General features: G+C 36.8%; 5 protein-coding genes and 1 non-coding gene across 9 annotated transcripts; 3 read left to right on the top strand and 3 right to left on the bottom strand.

The window, feature by feature from the left end:
- On the top strand, positions 6 to 3,423 carry LOC105161582 (rop guanine nucleotide exchange factor 7). The gene is made up of 7 exons (XM_011079313.2): positions 6 to 1,007; positions 1,129 to 1,245; positions 1,324 to 1,478; positions 1,743 to 1,817; positions 1,893 to 2,186; positions 2,279 to 2,635; positions 2,747 to 3,423. The coding sequence occupies exons 1-7, from the start codon at positions 491 to 493 to the stop codon at positions 3,200 to 3,202; spliced, it is 1,971 nt and encodes a 656-aa protein (XP_011077615.1). The 5' UTR covers positions 6 to 490; the 3' UTR covers positions 3,203 to 3,423.
- Positions 3,647 to 3,718, top strand: TRNAD-GUC. Its single transcript has one exon. It is a non-coding gene; the product is annotated as a tRNA-Asp (tRNA).
- Positions 4,500 to 6,963, bottom strand: LOC105161583. Of its 4 annotated transcripts, none has more exons than XM_011079315.2 (7): positions 6,829 to 6,963; positions 6,298 to 6,549; positions 5,716 to 5,806; positions 5,315 to 5,487; positions 4,922 to 4,982; positions 4,805 to 4,832; positions 4,500 to 4,709 (listed from the first exon to the last, which is right to left on the bottom strand). In XM_011079315.2, exons 2-6 carry the CDS (start codon positions 6,415 to 6,417, stop codon positions 4,816 to 4,818), a joined length of 462 nt encoding a protein of 153 aa, XP_011077617.1. In that variant the 5' UTR covers positions 6,418 to 6,549; positions 6,829 to 6,963; the 3' UTR covers positions 4,500 to 4,709; positions 4,805 to 4,815. The 4 variants fall into 4 exon arrangements, with proteins under 4 accessions (XP_011077617.1, XP_020549321.1, XP_011077618.1 ...); XM_020693662.1 differs by having other exon boundaries at positions 6,298 to 6,544; positions 6,829 to 6,929; XM_011079316.2 differs by lacking the exon at positions 6,829 to 6,963 and having other exon boundaries at positions 5,315 to 5,472; positions 6,298 to 6,804.
- On the bottom strand, positions 9,277 to 10,117 carry LOC105161584. The gene has a single exon (XM_011079318.2). It carries the CDS (start codon positions 9,854 to 9,856, stop codon positions 9,470 to 9,472), a length of 387 nt encoding a protein of 128 aa, XP_011077620.1. The 5' UTR covers positions 9,857 to 10,117; the 3' UTR covers positions 9,277 to 9,469.
- Positions 18,358 to 21,931, top strand: LOC105161585 (protein NRT1/ PTR FAMILY 5.6). Its single transcript, XM_011079319.2, has 4 exons — positions 18,358 to 18,586; positions 19,977 to 20,194; positions 20,330 to 20,877; positions 20,953 to 21,931. Exons 1-4 carry the CDS (start codon positions 18,454 to 18,456, stop codon positions 21,818 to 21,820), a joined length of 1,767 nt encoding a protein of 588 aa, XP_011077621.1. The 5' UTR covers positions 18,358 to 18,453; the 3' UTR covers positions 21,821 to 21,931.
- On the bottom strand, positions 22,153 to 25,696 carry LOC105161586 (BEL1-like homeodomain protein 9). Its single transcript, XM_011079320.2, has 4 exons — positions 24,531 to 25,696; positions 23,183 to 23,511; positions 22,999 to 23,059; positions 22,153 to 22,906 (listed from the first exon to the last, which is right to left on the bottom strand). Exons 1-4 carry the CDS (start codon positions 25,398 to 25,400, stop codon positions 22,379 to 22,381), a joined length of 1,788 nt encoding a protein of 595 aa, XP_011077622.1. The 5' UTR covers positions 25,401 to 25,696; the 3' UTR covers positions 22,153 to 22,378.

Consider the following 26,136-nt stretch of genomic DNA (forward strand, 5'->3'; position numbering starts at 1 on the left):
CAATTTATGTGATGAAACAAATCAGTACAGAAGGAAAACAAAAGAAAGATTTTGTTTATGCTTTTCTTACGGTAATATGAATTGGGATGTAATAATTATGTGAAAACCTTGCTTGTTTGAGCAAAGCTTAACAAAGAAACTTAGTGAAAGCGCCTGATTTAAGCAAAAGCCCAGCATTCAGGAGCCTCACTCACTGTGTATTCTTGGTCTCTTCTTTCATGCTCAATGCCTATCATTGTGCATAAAAACCTCTGTAATAATCTCTCTCACATGCTCTGCATATCATTGTGCGTAAGAAACCTATCTAATAATCTCTCTCTCTCTCTCTCTCTCTCTCTCTCTCTCTCATAAACACACATTACGCATCATTTGTGTACTTCAGTGCTTGAGCAACTATTTTTGAATAATTATTGCTACTTTCTTTGCCTCTTGTTTCTTTTAACATTTACACCTCAGAACCAAACATGGTTGAAGGTGTAGTCGAAACCTTATGGATAGAGCTCTCGGTGAGGTCATTGTGCCGAAGCAGCCTCTAATCCCCAGAAATTCAAATCCGTCTTCTGCATTCTCAATATGGTTCTCGAAATCAGTTAAATTCTTGAAAAATAGAGCTACAATGCCGAGTAGGATTTCTAGTAAAAGGTTTGATTTTGATGGCATGGTAGTGAACAACTCTGTGTACTGCGATTCACTCAGTCTTCCTGAGGCTAAAATGGAGGCGCTGGTAACTGACAGTGAAGTAGTAGAAGAGGAGAACGAAGGGTATTCTGAGAATGAGTCCGAAGTTAGAAATGGAGAAAGCAGTCCAAATTCTGATTTTTTGGCTTCTGAGATTACTTTGAACTATGGAAATAGTAGTTCTGAGGACTCATCTTCACCCCCTCCAATGGGTTGGCCTATGCAAAAGGACAAAGTGCCAAATTGTGTCGGTTCTGAGGTATCTGCAAAAGTTGACAAGCCCCATTCCAACAAGGGAAAATTAGAGAAGCAAGGATCAATTCTTTCAGGTCCTAATTGTATCCTCTTGTCTTTTTAATACTCTACCGACAATTTGATTACGTTTGTGTGAATTGTATGATTTCATCTTCCTGTTAAAGCATTCTGCCTGATTTTCTGTGGTGAACGTAGAATCTGAGATGATGAAAGAAAGATTCTCAAAATTGCTGCTTGGTGAAGACATGTCCGGTTGTGGCAACGGGGTTTGCACGGCTCTGGCTATTTCCAATGCTATTACTAATCTATGTGGTGAGTACTGAAAACGTATGTTTAGCTTGCATGAACATGTTGATGGCTCATTCTTACACTTGCCCTGTATTGCATTAGCTACACTTTTCGGACAAGTTTGGAGATTAGAACCTCTGCAACCTGAGAAGAAACTGATGTGGAGACGAGAAATGGAATGTCTTCTCTGTGTTAGCGATCACATTGTGGAATTGATACCCTCTTGGCAGACATTCCCAGATGGGACCAAACTTGAGGTAACTACGATTTCGCTGTAGAGAAATAAACCTTTACTTTTGCAAGCATTAGCTGTATTCAGATGTATGAGTTTATTTTATTCGATGATTGTATAATAATACTGCCAAGAATAACTTAATAGTCTTTGGTGGCTTGAAATTTGAGCATAAGAATCAGAATTCAAAATGTTTTTTGTAATTGTTTGCATTACTCTGTTGTTCCAGTGATCCATTCTGTTCTCACAAGCATAGTTCCAGTCACTTATCCTCTATGTATTGATTCAGGTCATGACTTCCAGACCCCGTTCAGATCTGTTCATTAACCTTCCTGCACTACGCAAATTAGACCATATGCTACTTGTAAGAAATTGATCTCTTCTTCAAAGGTTTCTTGATGTTTAGATGGTGATTCTAAATTTCAGACACTTCTTACAGGAAATATTGGACAGTTTTGAGAGTTCAGAGTTCTGGTATGTTGACCAAGGGATAATAGCCCCCGAATCTGATGATGGATCTTCCTCCTTCCGGAAACCCCTTCCCAATCAAGAAGACAAATGGTGGCTTCCAGTTCCTCGAGTTCCACCAGGCGGACTGAGTGAAGAAGCAAGAAAGATGGTGCAACATACACGTGACTGCACCAACCAAATCCTTAAAGCTGCAATGGCTATTAACAGTGCTGTTTTAGCTGAAATGGCTATTCCTGATTCATATTTAGATACTCTTCCAAAGGTATTGAAAGAAATATCGCCATCTACGTTAATACAATAAAACAAGGGTAGTTGCTGAATCCCTTTCTGTTGATGTGCCTGTGATTGTTGCAGAATGGAAAAACGAGTTTGGGAGATCTTATGCATCGATATATCAACTCAGACCAATTTTCACCTGAATGTTTGCTCGACTGCCTCGATTTGTCTTCTGATCATCACGCTGTAGAGATTGCCAACAGAGTGGAGGCTGCTATTTATGTGTGGCGCCGAAAAATGAGCTCAAAGCCTTTGCATGGCACACGCAGGTCTAATTCAAAGTCATCATGGGAAATGGTCAAGGATTTGGTGAGTGATGCTGATAAAAGGGAACAACTGGCAGACAAAGCTGAGAGCCTTCTGCTTTGCTTGAAGCAACGATTCCCTGGTCTACCTCAGACCACCTTAGACATGAGCAAAATCCAATATAACAAGGTTTTACTAAACACATTCCTTATCTACTTCCAATTCTTTGTGCCTGTCTTTTCCCTTCTTGACAATTTTATTCATTTATGAGTTGGTTTCTCCATACATTTTGTTCTTTAGGATGTCGGCAAATCCATATTGGAAAGCTACTCACGAGTTCTTGAGAGCCTGGCATTTAATATTGTGGCACGTATAGATGACCTACTTTATGTGGATGACTTATCTAAGCATTCAGATCAACTCGTCTCAATCTCCAAAGTCGGTATGATTACTCAGACAAGCATGGGAATTGCACTCCCGGTCTCCACTTCTCCATACAAAGCAGCTTTCACGAATCCTAGCTTTTCACCCTTGCAGCTGATTAGCCCTGCAAAGGGAGATAGATCACCATATACCGCAGGCGGAAAGGATTCCCCTGGTGGGTTCGGTTTGAAAAGGATTTTGACTGATTATCTGAGTGTTGATGGAAAAGGGAAGCAACTGAGCAGTGATATGAGGAGTTCAGATTCATGTTCATCTACAACTCAAGAGATGTCGGCAGAATCTCCATCCCTTGAAGAATCTTCGGGAGGTTAAAAAATGGCATCAGCCCATGAACGAACGAGTCAATCAACTATGAATGAACATAGCAGATCAGTTTCTTCATTTGTCTTTAGCAGAGGCCTACTTTGTATTTTCTTTTCCATGTACATGCAGAACGAGTATCTAAAGGTGGTGAGGGGCATCAAGTATAATGTATCAAGATCCTAATGAGCTGAGGACTTTATAACACATTATTAAGTTTTGAGATGAATCAATATTTGAACAAGCTCAGGAAGTATTATTAGAAAGCACATTCTTGGAAAACAGATTAACTTCTGGAATTTAGTTTTGTCTTCACTAAATCTGATATTTGAAGGGGGAAGGAAGTGTGAAGGTGTCAATGAAACAAAGTTAGAGCTTGATAAAAACATCAAAATGATGAGGATCGTCAAGGATTCATCAATTTGATATTTATAAATTGGCTGTCCTCATCAACAAGTCGTTGTAGTATAGTGGTGAGTATTCCCGCCTGTCACGCGGGCGACCCGGGTTCGATCCCCGGCAACGGCGTTATAATCAACTTTTACTTTTGTCTGCTGTATTTTCGTGGCCACCGTCAGTTATGTTCTTAGTGTTAACGCCGCCAAATTTCAGAAGCACTAATCATGCGTGTGCATGTATGTTGTCAACCATCTGCCGATAATGGAAGGAGAAATGCATCTACATTGGAGTTCAAGTGAAATCAAAGTGCTGACGCCAAGGATACTCGTCAATTTCCACAATCTGTGTCAGTATACTGAAATTTAAGACAAGAAGCTAGGAGGCCATAGAGGGAGTTAATCCTCAACAGTCAAGTCTTTTGGGCGTACAGAAAATTGGGACGTCTCTTTGAATAATAATAAGAGGGAGTGGGGATGTCTGCCTGTCGGCAGTGTCCAAGGGATCCACACACATTCTTTGAAGAGAATTAGATATTCTTGTGGTCTTATCCACAAAGATCACGAGGTATGCCTAGCCACATCAAACGAATCTAAACCATCTAAAAATCGAGTTACTAGTCCCAGAAACTGCTGCTTGACAACAACCTTCCAACCGAATTCCCTTATCACTCTCAAACACCATCCCCAAGTGGTCCTTATTCTAGTCAAACATCCTTCTCTCACTCACATTTACAACGAACATATCATCTACAAACTTACCTGTGACTGTACAGGACGCCTGTTGCACTCACTTTAACCTTAGTATCGTCCTTTTCTTTCTTTAAGGTTTATTTTGTGTTCATGTATGCTAACTCAAGATGGTAAGAAATTTCAACTCCAAATCTGGAAGAAAATGTATGACGACATGGAGATAGACCAAGCACCATATGCATTCCACAGTCAAAAAGCACCGAGTTCGTTATACTTTACATTAAGAGAGAAAGCAGAAAGCACAACATCAGTAGCTGCCTTTACATATAATAAGCGAAATCCATCTGTCTTTAACTATAACTGCTACTAACATATACTTTTCTTGCCACAGAGTAGGATAAACCTGCTGCTGCGCTATATACGCCTCATACCTGCAAAGGAATGCATGAATCAAGAAAACACTTCTATCCACTTTCACCCAAACAAACAACCCTGACAAATTCTTTGTATAAGTAGATTTACATGCCTTGTAAGCTCTTAGTAGTAAAGAGATCCTGGAAAAGCAAATGAAAGTAATTAATACAAGCAATTTTTAGGCAACCACATTGTTCAATGTACTGTTTCGACCGTGGTAGAAGCTTACCCTGCCACCAGTTCCCTCTCGAAGCACTGCCCGAGTCATCTTCTCCCACATCTTTATTGAACTGATCACAAAGCAAATATACAGTTGGCGCATCATTATGTGAAACCTTAAGCCTTAAAGGAAATGGCTGAATATATAATTGCCTGAAGGCCAAATTTGATGAAAAAGTCTTCTATCATGTTTGCTAAGAAACAGTCCTGTTACACAAGCTTCTAAAAGGTCACGACCCTTCAAGATTTTTTTCTTTAATCAAATTAGTTAATTGGAGTACAGGTATTTTAGACAGAAACTGAGACATTTATTTACTTACAGAGGCGAAGCAATTGTTCTGATTGTGCTACGAAGTTCATTTACTTTTCTTAGTTATTAATATGGTCATTTAAGGTTACTCACTGTAGTGGATGAAGGGTTCTGGGTACTCTGGGGTTGAGCATAGACGTCTTGACCACCATAGTATATCGATGAACTGTAGTGAAATGGCTGCACTTTTTCCTCTTGAAAATATGAACTCATTTCCTTCTTTGTTGTGCTCCGGTTTTGCTCTTGTCCACCTACATTATTGTCACCTGAAAACGAGCCTGAGCTAATCCGCCAAAGACGAAAACTAGTAACAACCGAATAATTATACCAAAAATTAAAACTTCAATTATTCCCACAAGACTGTACAATTCATCTATAGATTTTAGTGCTATAGAGGTGCATGAAACTAAAGAATTTACTGAAACTCAAAACTCCAATTTCACCAGATAATGTGTTCACTCCAACAAAAACCATGCATTTCAATTCAAACAAACCTGAAGCTGCGTTCTTGCCGCTCCAGTCTTGACTTCCAGAGCCATTCTTCTTCTCAGTTTCCGACAAATGCAGTGATTCCCCTCCAGAGTTCTAAAAATCAAGAGACTTAAGAAAATCGTCCCAGAAATCTTATGTAGAATAAAGGAATTCTCGTATACTAGAATTAATTTGATCATCCCGCAATTAGAATTTAGAATGGTATCTGGACACACAATTCAACTAAAGCCAAAATTGATAATTATGCTTTTAGATTATAATCCTGCTCCCTCCGGCAGACGAAAGAAAAGCTCGAATTCGGTAGTAATTTGAAAAGAACAAGAAGTTTATTGCAAATGCACCAAACAAGAACAAGTCTTTCAGCAAGAAAAGAATTCATCAAACAACCAACACCAAACTATCACAGCCCATATCTTACGTTAGACGGAAAAGTGAAAACACCAAAGATTCTGGCAGCGATTAACCTAATTCCACTAAAACAAAACAAATGCAGCGAACCCACATTATCTGATGAAGCCAAATTCACTCAGAAACTGATTTCAAAAGGAAACAAAAAAAACAAAAGATCATCATATTGTAGCTACCCTGGAAGGTGGCGCAAAAATTGAACCAAAAATGGCAGAAGACGAAGCAGGTGCAGAAGAATCCTTTGCCCCAAAAAGATCATAAGTGAATGAAGAACCCGATTTTTTCCCTCCTTCCATTCTCCTTCTCTCTCTCTCTCTCTCTCTCTAAAACCTTGAATGCACTGAAATGAGAGTTTTGGCTAAAAGAAAGCCCCTCCGTATACATCCACAGCCCACCGTCAGGGAAAACGTAACCACCGAGAATCTTTCCTAAAAACAAACAGAAACCTCAGCAGATAATGCGGAATCAAACGGGGAATACAAAACCAAAAGAAAAAAAAAAGAAAGAAAAGGAAAAAGAAAAAAGAGTAAAACACGTGACGTGAATGATCTCCGTGGTTGTGTGTTATGTAGTAGCAGCCATTAATAATGTATGCCAGAAAAAGGATTGAATTGAAACGAAAGGCAAGAAAAAAGCGAAGCCCAAAACGAAACTCTCGCCTCTTAAAGATTGGATTTTTATTATGTAATGTCATGTCATGCATCTACCTATATATAGATATATGGAAACTTTTGTATGTATATCTCTCTATCTACTCTTCTCTTCTGGCCCGACCATCTCTATTTCTCTCTCTCTTTTTTAAAGATTTCTTCTTCTTGTTTTGTTTTGGGCTTTGGGGGTAGGATTTGATTTTCGGTTTCGGTTCCTCAGTTTGGTTGTCCAAAATCTAAGTGAGAGGTGGCCACGTGGAATCACCAGTCCTCCATGTGGGACCAGCATTGCAACTCCCAACCTTTTACTGCCACCAATATCTTTGTGGATAATACCCACCTCTGCTTACTCCCTTTCCTATCCCTATCGGATACCATTTTCTGTTGTCAAATTTTTTCAATTTTTTTTTTCCTATTTACTATGTATACATATTATATGGATAATACCCCTCTCTCTGTCTCTGTTTTTTTCTTTTCACCATAATCTATATTTATCTACTTAAATATATTAAATATCAAATTTTAATATATGAATAATTACACCGCTTTTTGATTAAGTTTGACGTAATTATACATCAATTTTTTATATTTTATATAATTATATTTAGTACTCTCGACGTTTATTTTTTGCTAATAAATAAATTCTTCTATTAGTAAATACTCATCGAATTTATAGATATTGATAAAAAAATTAAATAAAAATTTACATTCATTTTAAATTGACTTATTACTGACTTATTGTAAGTCAAATAATTTTTTTTTAATCAAACCATACTCACATCTCCACACATTAAAACATGCAATGAGGTATATCTTCACCCTTATACAAAAAGTTTGACAAAAAAAAAATTTATGTAACCTGCAATAAATTAAACCTTCTTTTTTCCTTCCTTAAGACTACCTTATATATTCGAACCACTGGTGTTTAGTAAAGTTTTCTCTAAAACCTCTAGAAACCTAAATTAAGTCGATCGAAGTTTATTCTTTTTTTTTATTAGTATCAACAAATTGATAAATTTTGATTAATAAAAGAATTTATTTGTCAGATATAAATAAACTCCAACAATACTATATTAAACTTTTTATATTATAAAAAATCTAGTAAAATTCATTAAATTTCAAATAAGAACAGCGTAATTATCCCTTTAATATAATATATATTTCTTTAACTTGATAAAAGCTTACAAACTGCTGTCCGCGTACACTTCTCTAAGGTCAATTTGTATTCAAATTGTACATTTATTTTGCATTTCACTTTTTACTTCACTGTGTCTCAAATATTTTTATTATATGCATATAAGAACAACATATCATTTTATTTTAATTCATGTTATCATAAAAGGGCACAAAAAGACTATAAAAATTTTGCTTCGCTTCTATTTCTTTTATTTAGTTTGAATGAATTGAAAATTTTGACCCACTATAATTTGCTCTCACATTTTTAAATTTGTAGTATTTTGTTACATTTTAATGCTTCGAACACCAAATTACATAATAGTATTTCTTTTTCTATATAAATTATTAAAATTTTCAATGAAAACAGAATGGGGTTATGATGATGGCTAAGTCATTTGATTTTGTGTGTCTTGAAACAGAAGTTGTCGTCATCGTCATCATCAACATTATCATTTGATTGATTTTTGATAAGTGGATAATCATAATTAATTAATATCTGTAATTAGAAAGAAGTAGTGATAGATGGAGATAATTATTACAAGGATAAGGTCTCATCATCATCTCTCTATCTTCCATTAATCTCCTCTCACAACCCACACACACATATCACATATATCCACCCTTCACTTCTAACACAAAAAAGTAGTATAAATGAAGACAACTTGTTGTAGATAAGTTAGTGAAATGGACCCATTTAATGAGACTGTTTTGTTTTTAATAAGAAAATTATAATAACTCATATCGATATATTGAGCAATACATTAATGTCTCAATTCTATTGATATATGAATATAACTAAAAATGATGAAAAAATTATAATAATTCACATAAAATAAAATAAATATCTAATTTTAATCTTAACCATTAAACTAAAATGAATATCGTTGATGCCACACTATGCACTTTTGAACGGTGAATTGCCAGAAGAAGATATAGTACAGACCTTCTGATTGGGTCATCAATAGGCATTGTTAGCCCAAACAGCTTCGAAATGAGGACTCTCCAATTGGGCTATGTTTGTTCTTCGCCCAATGTGATATGAAATGGGCAATGTTCTTAATTTGCAATACCATAGATTAGGGTAGGAAATTAATTAATAATCGCTGATTTGGGATTAAGGTGCTATAAATTCAAATAAAATTTATAAATAATGGATGCGCTTATTTCACCATTCATAAAACTATTCATTCTTATATCAATACATACATTAATCTTTTTTCTATCACAAAAAAAGAAATTCTAATCAAATTGAATGTGGTGGGAACCAATCACAATATTTTATCATTCTTTTCTAATTTGACATAATATGTATAATTGATTAGGTCCAACCAACTATAATTTGAATAAGAATTTTTCATAATTCTGTACTAAATATATGTACTTGATATTCATAATCCCCTTTCATTTGATTTCACTTTTGGTTGCTAATAGTGAGTGAATAATGAGTAGGAGAAGCTGCAGGCTCCCCATTGTTCCTCCCAAGAGATGAGTCTGAATTAGTAGGGGAGCCAGGCTCCACAGCTCAACTTCCAGTAGCACGGATGTAGCAGAAAACAGCCACCAGAAACGTGGTGGCTAATCCCCCAAGAATCACCCCACCACCTGCAACCGATTTATCGATGGAGTGGTGGTGGTGGTGGTTGCTTCTCATCACCTCTTCACCTCCAGTTTCCTCCCCCGAGGCGCTCACTTCGCCTGAAAACACCCCGTTTTCTTCAGCCTTATAAGGGGACTCTGCGGGGCTTAGCCGTCTCGACCTCGCACTCATCTTCCCTTGCAAAAGCGTATGCTTTCCAAGTTTCCGGGCGGCGGTGGGAGCTTCTGCTATGACTAGTTTATCTTCACTCTCAGCCGACGCTAACATGGAAGCGGCGGTGATCAAGATGAAGCATGCAAGAAACCTAGCCATTGTTGGTGTTCTTGAATGAGATTGCGGTGGTGAATGTGATTAAGCCAACGCTTTGGCGATGATTTATATGTGCAGGCTGCAGGCTGAGCATGCGGCTAGATGGAAAGTTCCTTTTGTTGGATTTCATGATTTGTTAAGACAATAAACAATACGTGGTTGTCTGCATGGTAGGGGAAATCAACAACGGTGCACGTGGGGGGATTAAACTATTCATCCGAGAACAACTGGAATTTCAGTCCGGGGAACATGATTTTCTGCTATACATGTTTTATTTGTAAAAGATCGTACTGTCATTCATGCCCAATTGCATTAAATATATTTGAGTTAATACTTTTCTCCAGGAAGGTGATGTCTCAAATTTAATTGAATTAAATTAATTATATAATAAATAATATATTTATAATATAATTTATTATTTTTTATTAATTATATTGGATATGTTGTATAATTAATTTAAATTCCATCGTCTCCCATTTGAAATGAAATTTCTTGTAAAACAATTTGACTGGCGTGGCTTTTGACTTAAACAACAACAACAGTTTCCACCAAAGATGGAGGCTGGTATGAATATTGGGAACTCGAGCCAACACCGCCAAACAGCTGTACAATTAACAAATCACATTTCTTTTGCAAATCCCAATACATATTACAACTAATTAAGTAAATCTAAAAGAAAAATCATATATTTGTGTGTAATGATAAGAATGGTTAATGGAGGAATAGATCGATGGCCATATATAGTTATAAGTAATTACCATATTGTAATATATGGGATTACATAAATTATTAATTAATTATGATATTCTGCAAGAATCAAACGAAAATCCAGCATTGTCTGCCTATCCCCCAATCTGCATTTGTAACAAAGGACAGAACCTGCACCTACCTACAATGGAACCAGGGACAAATCAGAATAAAGACAAAACTTTTTGCTCTAGAAGACAACCCGAATCAATTTTATTAAGTTTGTTCCTGGAGAGACAATCCGAATCAATTGTGTTGCAAGTAACATAATATATATTGCTATGTCCCAGTGACTACTAATTTCTTCAGAAATCTACTCACACATTTCTTCAATGTCTTGAGCCCACAAAACTAAATGAGTCAAATTGATGTGGTCTTAGTGTTATGGTTGAAAACAAAATAAGATGAAATCGTGACTAATCACATAACAAGTAAATTATATTTGTTATTTAATTATGATATGACACTATACTGGTCCAGAATTAGGCTCACTTCTCAACCTAATAAGCCAACTCAGAAAAATCTAGGAAGATAAGACCTAATAGGATCCCTCCTAACTTCACTCATATTCGAAGTCCAAGAAAGCTCTTAGCCCAAAAATACAAATATGTACGAGAAGCCCATAAGCCACCAGAACAGTCATCTCAGCAGCCAACTAGGCATTCGCCCTACTGGAGGATTCCATTAAACCAAGTCACTACGAGGTGTCTCCTCGACGGATTTTGGAAAAAAAAAAAAAAGTCACTACGAGAAGGTCCAGAAAAATAGACTCCTTACCCGATTGAAGCCCCCTAATCAAGAAGGACCCCCACGAGACCTACAAACTGGTAGGATAAGGATGATGGTGTGGATTTATCTGTTGACAACCACCTTTCCCTATTTACTTTAATGACAGACCCCCCAAGTTTGGCAAACCTCTTCTACAAATACAGGTTTGTACTCCTGGAACGACACTTCTAAGCTCTCATCAATAATTCTTATCACATCTCTCTACTATTATCATACTTTCATCATACTTTATCTCAATTCATATTTCTAAATATTTCAACCCAAGTTACAAACACCAGTTCACATCCAATTGGACTTGTGCGGTTTTTACACACATCAAATTGATTTGGTTCGATTAGAACTAATTTAGATAAAAAAAAAAAAAAAAATCCAATTATGTCGAATACCTTGTGCCATCACCTACATTCATGGGCTGTGCTTGGGAACTCTAAGACAGGCGAAATTAATGAGGAAATAGGGTGCTTCAGTATATAAATTAAGTATATGTTTATGAGAATAGAATAAGCAGAATTGCCATCTCATATTGAAAAAAAATATGGGTTTGTAGTGAGAGAGACTGTGCCATTTCTTTAGGAATTTAGATATTGTCAGTCACATCTTCTGATATCATTAGGGTTGTGATTATTATTGTTAAACACGTATGTATAATTTGCTGGCAAATTTTCTGACCACCTTATATTATGAATATATGCAATGATCAGAACAAGGATGGTAATTATGTTTTTGTCACTTGCACATGTAATTAGGTTTGGGGTTTTGTTTTGGTCAAATTGAAACTTTAGTTTTATTTATGTTTCATTTAATACATGTATGTTATTAATTTATAAATAATGTGGGCTTTATAAATTAGATAAAAAAATTGTATATATGAAATTATTTTTTAATTTAAGTTTACCACTCCTTGCGCTCAAATCATACTAACATAATTAATAGAACAATTACCATTTTTTATCTCTGTAGTTTGGTGTAATTACACATAAATTTTCTATAATTAACATCTAATAATTCTGAAATTTACTTAAGTCTAACAAATAAGTCATCTCATTAGTCAAAATTAACTGAAACTTGCTCATATTATATATAAAAAAAACTTAATGAAAATTGATATCTACCCTTGATTGACTTAAACCGATTTGTTGTTAGTCAAATAATTTTTTTTCGGAATAAACTACCCTTATAACGGTGAAGATATACCTCCTCACATTCATTAATGCATAAAGACATATAAGGATAATTTGATTATAAAAAAACTTAATTGACCTGCTATAAGTTAGTAATAAGTCAATTGGGGTAAATATAGATTTTTTTAATTAATATCAACAAATTCAGTGAATTTTGACTAGTTGAGGAACTTATTTGTTAGAGGAAAGTAAACTTTTAAATTGCTAGATGTAATTTTTCAAATCATAAAGGGTCTATGTGTAATTACACCAAACCTAAAAAAAAAGAGATAACTATCCCTAATTAATATGATATATTGGTATCATACTCACATTAATGAATGACTGCTGGCACGTATATCACACCAATCGAAGTTCTTTGTCTTCTTTATTTGGTGTGGAGGTTGTATTATATTTTTGTGTTATATATTGATATTACAACGATGGGTGATTGATACATATTTTTTTAATTAAAAAATGTAATTAAATTAGTTTATAATTTAAAAATGGGTCTACATGCAATATGTACGTGTCAATCAATGACGTGAATATGCGGTAGAATATCCTTTACCAGATTGTTGGTGGAATTAAATTCTCTTGAATATGGATATGGCCCACAAACAAATCCTAAATGGAGCCTGAGAAAGTGACTACGAAGAAATCCTTGGACTACGGAATTTGGGCTATGAACAGAGATTTTCAGTTTCATAGGCCCAAATCAAAGTACCAATACTCTCACAAAACCTCTGATCAAAAGAGACGTTCATGGCATGGGCCACCCTCGTCCTCCGCTCCACGCACCACCACCACCCCTTCAAAGGACGTCGGGAGCGGTCTCCGTCTCCAAGTGGAAGTGGAAGAAAATGCAGGCCAAGGCAAGAATGCAAAAAGCAACTAATCAGCTCGATCAGGCTAACTTTACGGAACGTGAGAATGGGCCGACTTGGGTTTCTCCTTTCCGGAGTCCGAGACCGTTGAAAGGCCTCCCTTTTTGTTCTATTTGAGTGCTGATGAGCAGTTGAGTCGTTATGGAATCAGTTCCATAAGGCTGGTGGTCTTCGTTTGTCGTCCGAAAGGAAATGGGTCGCCTTTTTCAGTTTTTTCTCAAGAAGGGGTTGTTCATAGTGTTTGTTTAGGTGATAATTTATGAGGAGTATGGCTATGAGAAGGTAAAAACTAGAAATTACCAGTGTTTGATATTAAGTTTACAAGCGAAGGGGAGCAAAGGGTTTTGAATTGGCGAACTGAGGATTTGAAGTGTGAACATGAAGTTGTGGGTTTAGCTTCCGTGTCATGGAATAACTGAAGTGTTGGCAGAAAGCAGAATCAATTTCAATTTGAAAGTCTGTACTCTCGGCTTTCATTGGTTGCTAGAAAACGGGAGCTGAGGATTAGGATCACTGCCCTGGTCAGGTATTCCCGTTTTGTTGCTTCATCAAATGTACATATAAAACTCTTGTTGCATCTCTGGCAGTTGATTCTTGAACTGCGTATCAAAAGCTGATCGGAGAGTGTCTTTCCTTATCAAGTGCCACTCTTTTTGGGTTTATTTTTTTCATTTGAGTCGATGCAGCAGTAATGCATAATGACTTGTACTTATGAGTATTACTCCACTGAACTTTATGGGGCTTTTAGTAATTAAATAATCGTCATTATTGGATTTCCCCGGTGGAGCAAGGCTGATAAAATATTTGCAAACTTCAAATCCATCCCCCAGGATTCCACAATGATGGGAGCCTTGTGCATTTGGAGAGAGTTTTCTAGTGATATTTGTTTGTCTGCCTAAGAAGCCATTGATGAAGCATATTGGAAGAAAAAAGGTTCTTTAGAAGATAAGTGAGAATAAGTAACTGGCAGGAAAAACAAGAATAGAAGTTTACTGCACTTGAATTTCAATGGAAGTCCAGTCCAGACAGAAGAACTTTATGAGACCAAGTCTTGCAGCCTTAATTATGTCTAGCAATAGTTTCAACAAGTTAGATGCTTGAATTTGATACACATGCTTATTGGTGTTTCCATGGCACGAGTTCTGAGCAACAATTTGAATGAAAACTAGAAACTTGCATCTTTATTGATGGCAAAAACTAGATTCCAAGAAAATCAGTTGGGAGTATGTATCATCCTAATTACTATAGGTCATATATATTGAAATAGGAAGAGTCTTAACTTGCATCGAGTGACAAATTTTCCATGCAAGACAGAGTTAACTTTTTATTCTACTTGCTCAATTTTTCCTTCACAGCTCTGATATATTTCTTCTTAAGTTGATTAATCAAGTTACCCCCAGTACCCTATCTGAGAGTATTTGTGCACTGTTTTGTCCTAATTTTCTTTGTATTTCTTGCTATCACTCTCACTGTTCCCTTCACTCGACAGTTCAAACTATGACATAAAAAGATTTGATGGACTACTGCATTTGCACCCTTTATCCTGTCCTCCAAAAGAATCTTACAGAAACGCCACGCTTAAATGAGTCTGATTTTACTTTTAGACCCCTCCCCCCACCCCCCACCCTTTTTTTCTAAAGTGGATGACCATTGGTATTATGCGCTTAATAATGCTATTCTTTTTCTCCGTGCTTAGGGCATTAACTTACCCGAACAATAGCATATTTTATTGTTCTTATTGGTTAAAGTAATTTTATGTATTTGGACCATATCTATTTTTCTTTTTCCTTTTCTTTCTGGAGGCTTCATATATTTCATTTTACTTCATTTTGCTGGGTGGATTTTTTTTACCCTCTTGGGTCTTTCCTGTGGTTAGGAAGGATTTGAAGGAGGGGTTTGTGTCTTTCTTTTAAATAGATGGCACGTGGTCAATACGTTACTAAGTTATTCCTTATTTTGTTATTGGTTCATTACTAATGAAATGATATTATACTTTAGTGCAAAGGTGTTATGATGGTCAGATGAATGACTTCTGCTAGTTTCTAACATCTTAGTGCAGAAAATGATGGGCAGCAAGAAATAATGATCTTGTTTTGCTTTCCATGTGCAGCAATCGCCCTGCACTTTGCTTTTGTTCGTATCTTAAGAGATCTGACATCTAGAACCTGCACCACAAATTCACAATGACTTCTCATAACTCCGGCAATTACTCATGGTTTGTTAGAGATCTAGATATCTCTATAATTAGTGAACCAGTAATTGAGCAAGATATCTACACTTCTTTAGTGGACCATGCAGTGACAAGTACTCGACTTCCCTACGTGAAAAACCTTATACATATTCAGTGTTCATCATCTTTTTTACTGTCTTTCTATATGCTGTAAATTGTAGTATTTAGCAAGTGAAACTCATCATTGTAACATTTTTCATGGTTTTACAACACTTGGGTAGACTAGAAGCGATCTCCTGAACTCCCCTTGTGGATAAATCAAGAATCCTTTCATGCCAAAAGGGATAAGTCAAGGCCGTGGAATGAATAGGCTCTCATAATGCAGTGAGGTGATTCTGACTCAGTAACAGCATGCTTATCTTTTCATATATTAACTGAGCCATAAAATAGGTTTTCCATGCTTCAATCAAGCTTGAGCACAAATCAAACGCGTGATGCTTATCTTGGACAGCATTGATAGAATCCACTGTTACCAATCTCAGGGGACAATTATAATGCGATTGGACAAGGATAAGTTGATTAATATCCTGTGTGAGTTATTGCTATGAATTGGCCCAGAGCTTTGATCATCGCATCTCATATGCTAACACTGTTTAACCACTCTTCCATGTAAGTATTGCCGTCCACCATCATTCGTAAGTCAAAAGCATATTTTTCTCCTGAAGCTAAAGTTGCACCATTTTCTTTGTTGAAACAATGAAATGAATCTGATAAACGAGCTTCCCATCAGCTGATTACTGCTCTCTACTAGATTTAGATGACACTGGATGTTATCAGGTTTCTCATCCTCGATAAGCACGTTTTTTCTGCTTCATTGTTGCAGGATTTTGTGGTCTTCTTCCCTCACTATTTTTGTCTGATTTTAGCTTTTCACTATGTCAAAATACTTATGTGCAGTTTGACACGACCAGCAGAAATATAGTGAACTCAGACATTTCATCAATTGGTGCTGCTGCATTGGCTTATTCGAACAAACATGTGTGGTTGTGGTCTACATAAATGATTACCCACTTCCAATTAAATCATGTCCATCTCCGTGTAGCTAGCCACTAAATGAGCAAATTGAATCTTCTATCCTAAAAAAATTTAAACTAGACATAGGTCAATGGAAAAAAAAAATATGGTAACATCATTATGACCTGCACTTAAGTGACTATGAATGCCACCTATAATCCATTTGTTGATTTTTGGTAACTTGGTCTAAAAAAAAAGGAAAGTGAAGGCTAATTCTGGTCGTCAATAAATATTAAATTATGATCAGCCAAACGTGTGGTCTTATAGTTGGGAGAGCACTGAGTCTGGATTCCCATTCGATGATAATTAATCTACGTTAACTTGGGAGGGTTAACTGTCCCTATTCTTATGATAATCACCCTGTTCAATACAACACACTCATATTTATTCTACTAAATTATGTTAACCCTCCCTAAAGTTAAAGCTAACTCATTACATAATATATATATATATATATATTTTAATTTTTTTTTGTAAAATTATAAGTTCACCTTCTATATTCTATGGGATTTTTGTGTAAAATTTTGTTAGCGAATAAAAGTGTATTTTTTGTAATTTGGCTCGCCTCTACAACACCTCTCTCTGAGACCCCAATATACATTGCTAATATTTTAAATAAAATAAATTGTTATCGGGACAAAAGGAATATTAAACACATGGGGCACAAAATATTGCATTATTAGACCGCTATATTTCCCACTTCTTGTATGATAAGACAAGAGATAATGTGAAACTACGTATCACTTGCCAAACTACAATTTTATTCTAGGAGGATACTATTTAATTTGTGTCTGAACATTTCAACTGCGTATTAATGCTTCATATATATTCTATAAGAATTTACAAGAAATCAGATGGCCGGCAACGTTGTATGACCTCAAATCCAGATAACAGGGGAAAACCGGAAAATATCATATCAAAGTTGATGTTACCATAAATGCGATATCCATGCAGATGAAGTGAATCTTTGTTACTGGTTGAGTGTGACTTAAGCATCCTGTATGTGTATTTAAGTCGTGATTGGATATAGCGGTATCTCAAAAGTGTTGATTGGAATTAGTGGTAATTATGCTTGAGAAAGCAGGAAAAAGAATTATGGACTTTTTATTGTATTCCAGGTAACTTGTCAAAATGATAGACAAATTTGAATTAAGCAGCCATGATGCGGTGCTTAGTGGAGATCATATGATGTTCATCATGGTTGGATTTTTGTGCAGAAATGGTAAGACGTGGATTATCTTCATATACCAATTGGTGTACTACTCATTTCATACCAATAATAGGTAGGGAAATCTGCAAGAACCAACTATCTAAAGACTGTCTGTATTGTGTTGTAGGTCATCACACTGCATTCTTAGATAATGAGTTCACAAAAAAAAAAGTTGACTTTCTCGTCCACAACTAAATTAGGTTATCCGTGTGAAAGCTACTTTATTGGCTCACTGACAAGAAAACAGGGATTTAAGCTGCAAGACTTTGGATACTATTCCCCAATAAGGACAGAAGGCGTCCACAAATAAGTGGGAGGGAATCCAAATTATTCTCGATGAAAATCATTAACAAGAATTGTTCGCCACAAACACTATTTTAATCCATGTTCTTGGTTATCATCATTGTGGACAAATTCAACGGTAGTCAACGTAACTAGACAGTAGATTCTGTACTATATAACAAGTACCAATAAGCTCAGTGTAGTAAGTGTAAGTGTAACTGAGACTTGAGAGAGAGTGCTATAGTTGTCATCCTTGGTAATAACATAGTATTAAGAAGCAAATGGAGATGGATCAGAACAAGATACAGCAACCAGATTGTGAGAAATGGGTGTACGATTCTTCCATTGATTACAAAGGAAGAGTTCCTCTCAGAGCTTCCACTGGTGCATGGAAGGCTGCCCTTTTCATTATAGGTACCATATATATATATATATATCACATGAAACCTCAACATATTCATATGCATATACATATGTGTGTGTGTGTGTGTGTAGTTTGGTTGTCTGAACCAAGTATTGATGATAATTACTTACATGATAGTAGTACTGTAAATTATTACTTCCATACCTTGGACAGAGAGGGAGGGCATCAAAATTCTGGTTTTTCTTTTTTCCATGTTGTCAGAACAATTGAGAAATGGTTTTGGTGTTGTCAAAGTTTTGAACAATTAAAATAGATACGATATTCTTGTCTAGGACCAAACATCTATGTTAGACCACACCGAAGCTCAGATCTTTCTCTTATATAGGTAGACCGAAAGTCACATATAATAATTCTAGTTGAGCAAACATATTTAGATGGGATTGTCTGCTAATAATTGACCATATCTCATGTAATAATCTGAACTTACTTTAAATATGAGAAGTAAGTATAAGTATGGTTGTCAAGACTTACACCCTTACAATTTCTCTGCATTATTCCATGTTGTCAGCTTGGTCTAAAACCAGTTCGCCCATAGCCGATATTTCTGTATTGATAATTAAGACCTAATCCATACACGACTTTTACGACTTACATATATACATACAGTCAAAAGCTTTTCTCGATTTCCACCAATATTTGAGCTCCTAGTTTAATCTAATGCCTTTCCTCGTGATTCTTGTATATCTTCATCCAAAGTGTGACTCAGAATCCCATAATAACCCCCATAACCAAGGCATCAGCATGAAATAAGTGGAGACTGTGTATATGCTGCTGTGTCTATTTGTGGACAACTTAAAGTATGTATATATCCTAGTCTAATCTAGTCAAAACAGTTAATTACTCTTTGCAGGGTTAGTTAAGCACTGTAGCTACTCACATAAATAGGAATCCATATAATATTTGATATGACTTACAGAATATTAGGGGGAGAGACGCGGAATAAAGAGTTAGTCAGATTAAGACATACTTAAACATCCCAAGAAACAAATGGATTCGCAGGCTACTAAAAACAGAAAAAGAAAAGAAATTACAAAGAACCATATTTTGTCAAAATCGCGGTACATCCCTACCTTGCTTGATATCCTCTGTGGATCAACTTCTTGAAGAATTAAAGATGATAGAAAGCATTGACTAAGACGATTATATGCTCACATAGCATAGTGCAGGCATTTTGTTTGTAATTTCAGATACGAGATGACTAATTCATAGTTATTTTGGTATATGAGATGCTGGCTGAGTAACCATTTGAGGTACTATGTAGTGAGGTTATGCGCTGTTGATTAAATGTGATATGTCAGTATTTCATTTTATAAGACGTCAATGTTTTGCATAGTTGACTAAGTGGTTTACAAAAGGCCCTTACGGTTGTGTCCTTGGCAGCAACGGAGTTCAGCGAGAGGTTGAGTTATTTTGGACTGGCGGTAAATTTGATCATATACCTCACCAAAGTGCTCCATCAAGACCTGAAAACAGCAGCTAAGTGTGTTAACTACTGGTCGGGGGTGACCACGATGATGCCCTTACTTGGAGGATTTTTAGCTGATGCTTACATTGGCCGATTCTCCACCGTTCTAGCTTCCTCCATTGTTTACCTCCTGGTAACATAATTTCCTTAATTTGTTGTATTTGGAATAGTAAAGTAGCTCAGTTAGGACTTTGTGAGCATTATGCACGTTGGCGTATAATTCTAACCTCATCCTAAAATAATGTGGTCATTTTCCTACAAAAAACAGGGGTTGCTTCTCTTGACAATGTCCAGAGTGATCCCAGCCTTGAAACCTTGTGATGACGGGATCTGCCAAGAACCTCGAAGGATCCATGAAATTCTCTTCTTTCTTGCACTGTACTTGATCTCAATAGGTACAGGTGGGCATAAGCCTGCTCTGGAGAGCTTTGGAGCTGACCAGTTTGATGATGATCATCAGGAAGAAAGAAAAAAGAAGATGTCCTTTTTCAATTGGTGGTGTTTCGGGCTTTGTTGTGGTCTGTTGCTTGGTGTAACTGTAATCATTTACATCCAGGACAACGTTGGCTGGGCTGCAGCAGATATCATCCTTACAGCAGTGATGGCTTCCGCTGTGGTGATATTTTGCATGGGAAGGCCATTTTATCGTTTTAGGAAGCCAATGGGAAGTCCCGTTACACCATTGTTACAGGTTCTTGTGGCAGCAATTGTAAAGAGAAATCTTCCGTATCCATCAGAACCCGATCAACTGCATGAGATTTCAAAATCGGACAAGACTCAGGGGACAAGGCTCCTTGTCCACACCAAGAAGCTCAAGTAAGATATCTGATAAACTAGTATTCTGGCTTCTATATATGAGGACCCTGAGCATATCACAATTATATTTACCAGGTTTCTTGACAAAGCTGCAATTATTGAAGACAGACAGAGTTCAGCAGAGAAGCAAAATCCATGGAGATTGGCAACTGTAACACAAGTGGAGGAGATGAAGCTTATTGTGAACATGATTCCAATCTGGCTTACAACTTTACCATTTGGTGTTTGTGTTGCACAATCCTCCACATTCTTTATCAAACAAAGCACAACACTGAACCGCAAAATCACTCAGGATTTCACAATCCCACCCGCCTCCATATACGCCCTGGCAGCCATTGGGTTGGTAGTTTTTATAGCAATATACGATAGAGTCCTTGTGCCCTCCCTCAGAAGAGTTACTGGGAATGACAGAGGCATTGGGATTCTCCAAAGAATTGGTATTGGGATGATTTTCTCAGTTTTAACGATGATAACAGCTGCATTGGTCGAGAGAAAGAGACTGCATGTCGTGGAAAAAGATCCACTCAAGAGTTCGGTATCAATGAGTGTATTTTGGCTGGCACCGCAGTATCTTATTATTGCAATAGCTGATAGTTTCACGCTCGTGGGATTGCAAGAGTACTTTTATGATCAAGTTCCTGATTCCATGAGAAGCTTAGGCATAGCATTTTACCTTAGTGTTATTGGAGCATCAAGCTTTCTTAGCAGCTTTCTGATAACTTTAGTTGATCACCTGACAGAGAAGGGCGGCAAGAGTTGGTTTGGCAAGGATTTAAATAGCAGTCGGCTCGACTATTTCTACTCGTTGTTAGCAGCCATCACTGCTATGAACCTATTTGTCTACACCTTTGTTGCAAGGAGATATTCTTACAAGAATGTAAGAAGAACAACAGTGGCTGTTGCTGATTGTTATGAAGAGAGTGGCACAAAAACAATGGCTTGAACTATATAGTATATGTAAGTAAACCAAGTTTTATCTACTTATTCGGAAGCTTGTAGTATCTAACAAAGTATGTATGTATAGATGGACTCAGATGGACTATTAGACATTTGATGTGAAGTGAGGCCTAAAATATGTTTTGATATTTGCCTATAACAATGTTGAATTTGTAATTCAAGATCCAAACATACGTAGTGTAAATATAAACCCCGCCTGAATATACCGTTGCAAATATTACTAGCATGCAACAGAGAACAAGAAACGCAACAAGCAGAATTTACAGCAGAACATTAAATCAAAAGAAAAGCTTTTCCACAGATGGGGTATATACTCTGAAAAAAAAAATATTTCATATTACTAATCAAAGCTTCAGTCAGTTTCTGAATTTCAGAAGCTAATCTTCTAGAACTAACACACCATTATAGTATGAGCCGTACCTTCTAAAGGAGCAAAGGCAACCATCAAACAGTCAGCTTCTTGAATGTATCTTTTGATGGTTGTTAATGATAATATTATCCAATTGAAGCCTCACTGTTGTGCTCAAGTAATACAGAATCATGTTCAGCCAACAAAATCATGTAAAAGTTGTCCTCCGACAACGTCTCTTCCAAATTCTTGACTTTGTTCTGAAAATCCACTCACCACATATCCCTCACCATGTTCATCCAGACCAAAACGACTGGCTGCATTTATCGGGTAGGACTCGGATAATCCCACACCATTCTGGTGAAGGCCCAGTGTTAAGGAAACACCGCCACCACTGCTACAATTGCTCACACCAATACCCAACTGAGGATGATTCAATAATTTGTCATATGGCAAATTCATTGGCTGGTCGCTCACGGCAGGAGTTTCAGTGAGGTGATCATCTCGAGTACGCTTCAATGGGAATTCTCCAACTTTTTGAATAGAGGTGGATGCATTTTTGCACTGAACTGAACAACTTGTAGGCAAATGATCGTTTTGCCTATTGGCCGGTTGTTCGTCTGTTTGCAAATCCTTTTGGCCCTGACGTGTTTCAAGCATATGTACCTCCTCCACCATCGGCTTCCAAAGCCTTACTCTTGCATTGATAAACCAGTTTGAAACCTGGTCCACGTCCAGACAAAGGTATTTTAGAGATTGCGAGTTTCACTTGCCAAGAATCTAATGCCAATAAATAATGGAAAAAGTGAACACACCTGGTTCCTCGAAAGACCTGTCTGTTTTGCCAACATTAGTTTGTCTGTGTCAGTTGGGTAACTGTAATGGTGATAGCAATGTACATTAACATTATTCTGTAGACATATGTGGATATATTGCAAACTTGAAACTATGAGAAATCAAAGCTGTTTGCTATATGTTAGAAGCAGAAGTTATACTTACGGATGTAGAAAGTGCTCGAACAACCAGGCTCTAAGGACGGCAACAGCACGCTCAGGAAGTCCTCTTTGCGGCCTCCAGACAGGTTGATGATCATTGTAACCATTCTCCAATTTTCGAGTTTCATTTCTCTCATAGTTTTTTTTGTCATGAGATTTTGCTGTAAACTGCAACTGATCGGTAATGGCATTCTTCAAACATCTGAAATGTTTAGATAAGGCCTTGAAAGCCAAATTCGCGAGTGGAGCTGCACTGCTTAGTCCAGAAACAGATTCAAATGATACAACAATGACCTGCATCTGTTGGTAATACTGCTTGTACCTTTTGTAAACCTAATGCAAATACAAGCTTATTCAAAGATTTTGCAAATGCCAAAGCTCAATCAAATCACTTCAGTTCTGATTAGTAAACTTCCGTGGGGGTTGAATATCCAATAGCAATGGCTTTAGCGATCGGGCTTCCATATCCCTCTCCAATAATTAATCTATAGAGGAGAAAAGGATGACAGGAAAGGGCTTCTCATGTTGACGGTAATCAAAAGCTGATCGATACACATGTGCAAAATTGCCATGATCAAGAGCAAGGTAAGTAATTATTGATTCGTGTAAACCTCAGCTGGAATCACTAACATGGACTTCATGTTTGGTGCTTTGCAAGAGAGTAAAAATCTCATCTTAGGCTATAATATATAGAACTCGAAAATGATCCCTCATAATTTTCGTGCTTATGAAGACAGAAATAAGAATTTACATTGTTTGGCTTATTTTTTTAATTAGACTTTGAAATGTCTTAACAACTAACATGTTTTAGAACATTGTTCTCTGATAACTTTACTAAATACGCAAACCAGACATCAATCTAACCTACTACAAATTTTGCTTAGGTTGTCTGACGCTTCCTGATCAGACTGATGGCAGGCGGTGCATCTATTCCCACGATAGGACTACTTTCCCAGATGCATTCTGCACACACTCTATGCCCGTCATACAAGAATCTAGATCACATATATAGATTTCAGTTGCACAAAAAACATAGAGAATCATTTATATTATGACCACATGATCAAAGTTAAATGCTTTTTTCCACCACCAAATAAGGCAAACCACAACTTGCATACGCTAGCAGCACTACCGATCAGTAACTAGCCTTTAGAGAACCTATATATCTTTTTTTTTTTTTGATGAATAGAACCAATATATCTTAAACCCGAAAAGCTTTATGTGCTGACAAGAGATCAAATTGTAGCTAAAACTCTTTTGCTTGACGAGTGATCAGCAAGTCATGAAAACTGCCATTAAAAGACATCAGATGAATATCATGGAAGTAGATAAGATGAAATTTGTAAAGATACCTCATCAAGCATTGATAGCAACCTTGATTTCTTCCTAGTTTCCTCACCGCTATCACTGAGAGCTACTGTATTATCAACAACCACATTCCTACTCCAATTCTCCAATGGAGGAGGATCCATCAAAGATGAGTCTGCTGCAAATTTTTCTGAATAGATTCCTCCACACTCATCACAAAGCTCTTTCATCAATTCCTGTGTAGGCCTCAAAAATCTTGATCCCTTCAAAACAGAAGCATAGCCAGTAAAGGGTCCTACTCCGATAGGTCCTGAACTCCAAGACAATTCAATTGAAGAGTCATATCTTTGCAGATTCAACTCCAGAGGAAGAAGATTATTATTTCGGTGAGTGTGGTCATGTGAAGATAACGACAAAGACAAACTTTGACCACTGGCTGCTCCACAGTTACTAATCGGCTCATGATGGGCTATTGAGAGTGGCTCAGGCTTATACACCGCCACTTCATTTCCATGAAAAGACTGATCATTAAGAACTCCTCTATAATTGTGGGTTGCTGTACTGTACACGTTAATATCTTGAATAGAACTAGGGTTTAACTGTGGATCCACATACATGAGATTTCTGGGGGACGACGAAGTTGTTGCAGCAGCACTGAATACATTCATTCCTCCCACAAAACCCATCAAATTTACGCCCTCTTCTTTAACACCAGCACTTGTATTTGCTCCAAGACTGAAACTTTGACGGTGCAGGTTGATGAAATCAGAGGAGATGAGTGATGGATCGTAAAGAGGGAGTAAACCTGCGGGGGTGTGAAGGTTATCAAGGCAGACAGGCGGGTTGTTTACTCTCAGCCTATCTCTTCTACTTTGCTGTGGGACATGATGATATGATTCAAACCCCTCAGCCATGATCAGTACGACTTGACTACTGTGCTACACAGTGAAATTCAATCAGATATATACACACACACACACACAGCAGGTGGTGTTGATCAAGGGATGAAAAGGAGAGAGAGGAGAGTGGAAGAGATGATAGTATTGAAATGAGAGGGCATGATGAGGAATTGATGGTAGTGCAGAAGATGAAAGTGCAGAGGGCAGAGATGTTGCCTAATCTTTCTCCTGGTGCATGTTTAATAGCAGACAAAGTCCATACATACACAGTTCCTACGTTGAATAGTGAAACTACTGTGTCTGTGTCTTGTCTGTTTTCACTACTCATTACTCATTTTATCATATCATGTATTATTATTTTTGATCCATCTCCCGCAAGAAATTTACTTGTGGTAATAATGAAAGTGGTGAGGGTGAAATTAAGTTGGGGATGGCGCACGTGAGAGTGAGAGTGAGAGTGAGACATAGTAATGGTGAGTTTGTCCTTTCCCCACGCTCTCTCTATCCGCCAAACAGTAGCTTTACACTGTACCACTCATTCCGAGGTTTATACTTTTTCTACTGAAAAGAAAAGAAATGATTGATTGAAACAAGAAATGCTCCGTTAGTTCTACATATTCATCACAAATAAAAAAAATAATTTTTGTAATAAACTTCTATGCTTGTGATAAATAATTTACAAAGAAAATCACAAGTTAAATTATAATAAAAGTTAAAATTTGAGTGTTTGAAAAAATAATTTTATTTAAGT

The sequence above is a fragment of the Sesamum indicum genome, linkage group LG5 (assembly GCF_000512975.1).
Source record: "Sesamum indicum cultivar Zhongzhi No. 13 linkage group LG5, S_indicum_v1.0, whole genome shotgun sequence".
Taxonomy (NCBI): domain Eukaryota; kingdom Viridiplantae; phylum Streptophyta; class Magnoliopsida; order Lamiales; family Pedaliaceae; genus Sesamum; species Sesamum indicum.

Excerpts from the sequence above, each read along its gene's own strand:
- LOC105161582 (XM_011079313.2), top strand. The coding sequence starts at position 491 with ATGGATAGAGCTCTCGGTGAGGTCATTGTGCCGAAGCAGCCTCTAATC. Across the intron at positions 1,008-1,128 it reads GCAAGGATCAATTCTTTCAG|AATCTGAGATGATGAAAGAA; the intron begins GTCCTAATTGTA and ends TGGTGAACGTAG. Across the intron at positions 2,187-2,278 it reads ATTTAGATACTCTTCCAAAG|AATGGAAAAACGAGTTTGGG; the intron begins GTATTGAAAGAA and ends TGATTGTTGCAG.
- LOC105161584 (XM_011079318.2), bottom strand. The coding sequence starts at position 9,856 with ATGGCTAGGTTTCTTGCATGCTTCATCTTGATCACCGCCGCTTCCATG.
- LOC105161586 (XM_011079320.2), bottom strand. The coding sequence starts at position 25,400 with ATGGCTGAGGGGTTTGAATCATATCATCATGTCCCACAGCAAAGTAGA. Across the intron at positions 23,512-24,530 it reads TGCTATCAATGCTTGATGAG|GTTTACAAAAGGTACAAGCA; the intron begins GTATCTTTACAA and ends TATTTGCATTAG. Across the intron at positions 22,907-22,998 it reads CAGGTCTTTCGAGGAACCAG|GTTTCAAACTGGTTTATCAA; the intron begins GTGTGTTCACTT and ends GACGTGGACCAG.
- LOC105161583 (XM_011079315.2), bottom strand. The coding sequence starts at position 6,417 with ATGGAAGGAGGGAAAAAATCGGGTTCTTCATTCACTTATGATCTTTTT. Across the intron at positions 5,488-5,715 it reads CGGCAAGAACGCAGCTTCAG|GTGACAATAATGTAGGTGGA; the intron begins GTTTGTTTGAAT and ends GCTCGTTTTCAG. Across the intron at positions 4,983-5,314 it reads AGAACCCTTCATCCACTACA|TTCAATAAAGATGTGGGAGA; the intron begins GTGAGTAACCTT and ends CTTTGTGATCAG.
- LOC105161585 (XM_011079319.2), top strand. The coding sequence starts at position 18,454 with ATGGAGATGGATCAGAACAAGATACAGCAACCAGATTGTGAGAAATGG. Across the intron at positions 18,587-19,976 it reads GGCTGCCCTTTTCATTATAG|CAACGGAGTTCAGCGAGAGG; the intron begins GTACCATATATA and ends TGTCCTTGGCAG. Across the intron at positions 20,878-20,952 it reads GTCCACACCAAGAAGCTCAA|GTTTCTTGACAAAGCTGCAA; the intron begins GTAAGATATCTG and ends TATATTTACCAG.